The following is a 6,227-nucleotide window of genomic DNA, read 5'->3' as shown; positions in this document are numbered from 1 at the left end:
ATGGCAAACGTTAGCTCAAGCTCTCCCAGCTGTCAAGCGTCTTCAATATGGCGGCAGATAGACTGACAACAGCATCCTTTTAGCGATGCAAGCACGGCATTGCTCGTCCAAGCAGCCGCCCTATGCGCCCGAGCCGTCTATCGCAAGAACCCAGCACAAGCCGAACCTCAGCTGCCTGGCTTCGTCATCAAGGATAGATGCTGGATGAACCCCACCGCCGAGGGCTTGGGGAAAGCGGCTGCCATATTCGAAGTCACCCCGGATGAGAAGTCTCGCCGCACACTCGTCGTGGTCGCGGTGCGAGGAAGTGCGAGTGTTGTCGACTGGCTTGTCAACCTGGACACGGGCCTGGTTCCGTGTCCGCAACTGGTGGTATGCGCTCTGTTCTACTTTGCTTGTTCGACGCCGCAACGGCCATGGAACTGACTTCCTGTCTCTTGCGTGCTCAAGAACATCCCCGAATCGAGGTCAACCCCGGCACCAAAAGTGCACCGCGGTTTCGCCAACTGTGCCATGACCTTAGCACCCGCCATAAAACAACAGATAGAAGCAGTCCTAAACGAGATGCAGTCGCAAGACCGCGAGATCGAAATGGTCTTTACTGGTCATTCTGCTGGGGGAGCGGTGGCCTCCTTGCTTTTCTGCCACTTCCTCACATAACAATCCTTAGGTAAGCCAAAAAACGTCCCCCCGAGCAGACGCTTGCAAGGCACGAGCGAGGAGACTAACAATAGCAAACACAGCCACAGGCACCCTTTCGGCCAACCCAACCCTCTCCTCCATCACATTCGGCGCGCCGCCCATGTTCGACAAGGACGTCAACGCCCGCCTCGACGCCGTTTTCCCCGGCAGCCCCTTCCAGCTCGGCACCATGCTAGCCTTCGCCAACGACGGGGACCCCATCCCGCGCATGGACGCGCCCTACGCCACGGAGCTGGCGCGCGTCTGGCACCGCGTTGGGGGCGGCAGGTGCGCGACGGCGCGGGAGCTCGGCGAATTCAGGCTGCCTCCGCTGCGCCTGGGCGGCCTCGGGAGCCTGGTGGTGCTGCACGACAAGGCGCAGGAGTTCGAGGAGGGCAGGGAGGACGAAAACGACGGCGTGGCGCTCGCGGCTTGCCGCTTCGGTCGCCGCGACTTGGAGAAGCGCGCGTGGGCGGACCTGTGGGCGCACAAGATGAATCTGTACGTGGTGTGGGCGGCCATCATTGGTGAGGGGCGTTTCAACGCCGAGCCGGAGGCGGTGGCTCGGACAGGTTGGCGGCGCGTGTTTCATTAGCAGCCAGTTTGTGCCGGTAGCAGTGCTAGGCAGAGTCAGTGTGATTGGTTGTGGGTGATGGCTACATGTAAGACAAAAGAGGTGGTGTGGTGGGCATGATAAGCATTCCACACTCCTCACAGAAGTGCACTTTCAAGCGGGGCTCTGAGGCACCAGATACCTACCAGGTAGTTAGGCAGGTTATTGGCCTTTTCAGCCCAAAAGAACTCCTTCCACCCAATGCCGCCCCCCAGTTGAAGGCGCGGAGCTCGCCCAACTTTTTGCCGACACATCTCGTCCTTCCTTTACCCTTGCCGCCCTTCCATTACATTTCATCTTTGCTTTATCCCAACCTCCCGTTACTACCAACTTCCCCCAGTGTAGCTCTTACTTTCCGTCTATATATCACCTGTCGCTACTATCCGTCCGCTTGAAAGATGTTGCCCAACATAGCCCTCGCTAGCCCCGACCTCCACACTGTTGCATGGATTTCTGCGCTCCCCATAGAGAGAGTTGCTGCTGCTGCTATGCTAGACGAAGAGCACGCGCGGCCGACCAACTTCCACAAAAACCCAAACGACAAGAACTTTTACACCTGGGGTCGGATTGGGGAGCACAACATTGTCATTGCGTCTCTCCCTGCTGGCTTGTATGGTACCACCTCAGCTACCGGGACGGCCACGGACCTTCTTTCCTCCATTCCTTCAATCAAGGTCGGCTTGATGGTCGGCATTGGAGGTGGAATTGCGAGACCAGACGAGGGCCGTGACATCCGCCTTGGAGATGTCGTCGTGAGCCAACCTGGGGGCATTCACGGGGGAGTCTTCCAATATGATTTGATCAAGGCAAAGTCCGGAAATTCCAGGGAGCCAAGAGGGCACCTGGCGGCACCTCCCACCGTCCTGCTCAATGCCCTCGCAGCGATCCAGGCCAGGCACGAGCTTGAAAATTCCAAAGTTCCCGAGATCCTCGAAGGCGCGTTCAAGAAGTACCCCAAAATAACAAAGAAAACCAAGAACAATCCCAGCTACGGCTTTCAGGGATTCGAAAATAACCGCCTTTTCCGTGCCACTTTTGGCCACCTCGGGGGTAAAAACTGTAGCAACTGCGATGCAGCCCAAAAAGTCGATAGGGATGAGCGAGACGCACAAGTGCCCGAAATTCACTACGGTGTTATCGCATCCGGGAACACGCTCGTCAAAGACGCCACTCTACGCGACCAAATCGCCGGTGACGCCGGAGAAGATTGCCTCTGCCTCGAGACGGAGGCGGCAGGGTTGATGAACCGCTTTCCCTGTCTCGTGATCCGCGGCATCTGCGATTACGCCGATACCCACAAAAACGACCGCTGGCAGAGGTATACTTCTGCCACGGCCGCCGCCTATGCAAAGGAATTCCTATCCTTTGTTCCGGTAGCAGAGGTCGAGAAAACACAAAAAGCCCTGGAAATTCTGCATACCAATCAGTCAATTTTTATTCCCAGCGTGGGGTGCAGCTAGCCACGCAGCTGAGCTAATATAATACGCATATCTCCCAGTCGAAGCGTTTATAGGCCAAGCTCAACAAGGCATTAGCACCCTGGTGTCCGATGGCCACTTTCATAAAATTAAGGAGTGGCTTAATGCCCTTAATCCTTCCACCAATTTGAACGATGCCAGAAAGAAAGCCCAGGAAGGGACTGGAGCTTGGTTGCTCCAAAGTGCCGCATTTCGAAACTGGGAAGCACGCCCGGGCAGCCACTTGCTCCTGCTAGGGCTGTCCAGGTGTGGCAAAACAATCTTCGCATCCAACATCATCGCTTGGCTGCTTCCAAGGGAGCAAGATTCTCATGTCACCCTCTTCTTTTTCTTTGACTTTAGAGATAGGAAGAAGCAGATTCTTGATCACCTCCTGCGGTCACTTGTGTTTTAGCTATACACTAGGGCCAAGGTGATGCGAACCATTCTCGACAATGCCTACAACTTTTCCAAACGCGGGTCGGCATTGCCGCCTACCGGCGAGATTTTGGAGACATTGCGAGAGCTGCTTGGCGCATGCGACGGCAAAATAGTGGTCGTTCTCGACGCATTTGACGAGTGCACCACACGGAGGGATTTAATAGACTGGCTGGAAAAAATGTCGGCTGAGGGCACAGCTAGCATCTCTATCGTCGCAACGGGCAGACCCGAGGCCGAGTTCGAGAACAGGTTCTCGAGCTGGAAAAGGCAAGATATCGCTGTGAGTTCCGCGGATCTTATCAGACGCGACATACAGCTGTTTGTCGAGGAGAGACTCCGGGACAAGGCCTTCCAGCGATGGAAATCAAGGCCAGATGTTATACGGAAAGTGAGGAGTGCCGTCCTCGACAAAGCGGGTGTGACGTAGGTCACCCACAAATCCGAAATACCGCCGGTCATATCGGTCTTTTGTGGCACTGATTCTGGTTTCTTACACGCTAACCGAACGGTATAATAGCGGGTTTCGGCTGGCAGCCTGTCAAGTCGACCTGCTGGCGGACTGCCGAGATCTACCAGAGATCCAGGAGCGACTGGAGACTTTACCAAGCACCCTAACCGACATATACTCTGGAATGTTGGAAGCTATCCCGGAGGGGCGACGCAGAGACACGACCATTCGCCTACTGCAAGTCCTCTGCTACTCATACAGGCGCCTGAAACTCGAGGAAGCAGCCGACTACATTGCAACTAACATCAACTCTGGCCGCTTCGTCCCGGATAACAAGTTGCCAGAGCCTAGGGAGCTCCGAGCAACTTGTGGGGGCCTGGTTGCCACTTTTACCTCTCCTAGCTGGGGCGGGTCCGTAATCACATACCTCCAGCTGGCTCACTTGTCAGTGAAGGAATATCTAACATCAGAAAACATCGCAAAAGCATTCCGCGAACCGTTCAAACCTAAGAATGCCAACGGAGCTGTCGCCAGGCATTGCTTGGTGTATCTCCTCACTGTCGACGACCCTTGGGCACCCAAAGACCTGTGCTTTGGTAACTATGCAACGCGATTTTGGGCACAACATGCCAGGTCTGCAGAGCATGATCCCGCGGTTTGCGAGACAGTGTGGGAGTTCATCCACAACACAACAGTGCTGGAAAGCTGCTATCCCAAATGGCTTCGCTGGGACGCGGAAACGCCTCTGTTCTATCACCCACTGGGCTTCGCAGCTTGGTGGGGCCTTGAGAAAACCTGCAAGGCGTTGCTACACAGTGAGGAAGCGGCCGAAGTCCACAGACAGGCTGTTGTCCTTTGCAGAGCCCTTTATGCAGCATCGATGAATGGGCATCTCTCCATTGTCGAACTTCTGCTCGCAAACGGCGCCGACGTCAACGGACAAAGCAGGGAAAGGTTTAGCCGCGATAAGGCTATCCGCCGCTTTCAAACCGGCAGATCCGGCAGTGCTTTGTATGCTGCGTCGTACTCGGGCTGTGCGAGCATCGTCAAGCTTTTGCTCGAAAAAGGAGCCGATGTAAACCTTCAAGGGGGCTATTTTAACAGTGCTTTGCAAGCTGCGTCAGGATCCGGTCAGCCAAGTATCGTTAAGCTTCTGCTCGAAAAAGGAGCCGATGTAAACCTTCAAGGGGGGATAAACGGCAGCGCTTTGCAACTAGCTTCGGCGTGCAACCATACAAACACGGTCGAGCTTTTGCTCGAAAAAGGAGCCGATGTGAGCCTCCAAGGGGGCCTATACGGTATTAGTGCTTTGCAAGGTGCGTCAGGAAGGGGTTATGCAAGCATCGTCGAGCTTTTGCTCGCAAGGGGGGCCGTCATGCCAGACGTCGAGCTTTTGCTCGCAAGAGTGGCCGTCATGTCAGATGGATGGAGCGAGGCCAGCGACAGTGATTCCGAGTCGTATGATTCCTAGCCGATTTATTCTTTTCTCGTTTGTTTCCAAAAAGATCCCCAGTTACCTCGTTACATCCAGCCGCGCACATCTCAAGGTTATGTACCTCTCCGTGCACTTACAGCAAGCTGGTACATGCCCAGGTGCTCGCACAGCGCCCCGAGCAGATTGACTTAGCGGCTGGGTTCCATTTGATGAAGTTGGCGATGGCGATGCCAAACCGTTTGATGATGGAGTCGTAATTCTGGTGCGACCAGCTAGAATGCCTTGCAGTCCTTGACCATGCAGTTGCCTTGTAGTAGCGGTATGTCTCGAGGTTTGATATATACAGGTTCAACCGGCCTTAATGTTGCACAGGAGCGCAGAAAATACCAGTTTAATCTCCGCTTGAAACTTTAGAGCTCACTGTGGTGGCGAGCGCCATCAAGAGGCAAGATTTCTCTTCATGGGCTACACACGGTGCCCGGAAAAAAAACCGGACTGCAAAATATATTCCCCACTACCACAAAAAAAGGAGCCCATTTAGTTTGCAGTCATTTTGCCCTCTGCATCTATGATTTAGCAAAGCAAATAACGTTATTGTGGCTATAAGTAGTGCTTTTGCATCAAAATAATTACAAATCCCTTGAACGCGTATTCTTTTCGGTGTAAAATGGTGCGCGGGCATATTGTTCGGTTTTGGTGCTGGTGCAATTGTGTTGGGAGAGGTGGAGTTTGGGTGGGGAAAAACATTTGCAGTCCGGTTTTTTTTCCGGGCATCGTGCTACATTATCCCCGGATGCGCCCGTCCGCCCGGAGGGGCATACGTGCGCCGCTGGTGCCTACCTACCTAGGGATCTCGGCTCATTGCACGGGAAAGTGGCCTCGGCAATTCAGCAGCACCAGTGACGTTTGCACGGTGACGTGACACAGGAGCCAGCAACCTGGGCGGTGGCGGGCCTCCCACAGCGTCACACAACGCTACGGCCACAGTTGGCCCCTCCCGGGTTCTGGGGTGCCCCTCATTCTTATTTTCTCCTCCATCATTCCTCCGCAAATCATCACTTCCGTATTTCGTTTTCCAGGCAAGAAACTGCCGCTTGACTAGACAAACCCGCCTTCGCTCAAGATATCCTTCGTGCGCCTCGCCAAGATCCC

General features: G+C 54.7%; 1 protein-coding gene across 1 annotated transcript; it reads left to right on the top strand.

Moving 5' to 3' along the window:
* GGTG_07613 (hypothetical protein) lies at positions 1-5,111 on the top strand (the record flags this gene model as incomplete). Its single annotated transcript, XM_009225437.1, has 7 exons — positions 1-9; positions 73-372; positions 451-604; positions 744-1,240; positions 1,693-2,667; positions 3,167-3,615; positions 3,710-5,111. 7 exons carry the CDS (start codon positions 1-3, stop codon positions 5,109-5,111), a joined length of 3,786 nt encoding a protein of 1,261 aa, XP_009223701.1.
* Positions 5,112-6,227: the final 1,116 nt, after the last annotated feature.

Source organism: Gaeumannomyces tritici (assembly GCF_000145635.1).
Source record: "Gaeumannomyces tritici R3-111a-1 unplaced genomic scaffold supercont2.4, whole genome shotgun sequence".
NCBI classification, from domain to species: Eukaryota; Fungi; Ascomycota; class Sordariomycetes; order Magnaporthales; family Magnaporthaceae; genus Gaeumannomyces; species Gaeumannomyces tritici.
Note: the sequence above shows the minus strand (reverse complement) of the source record. Positions and strands in the feature narration are given on the sequence as shown.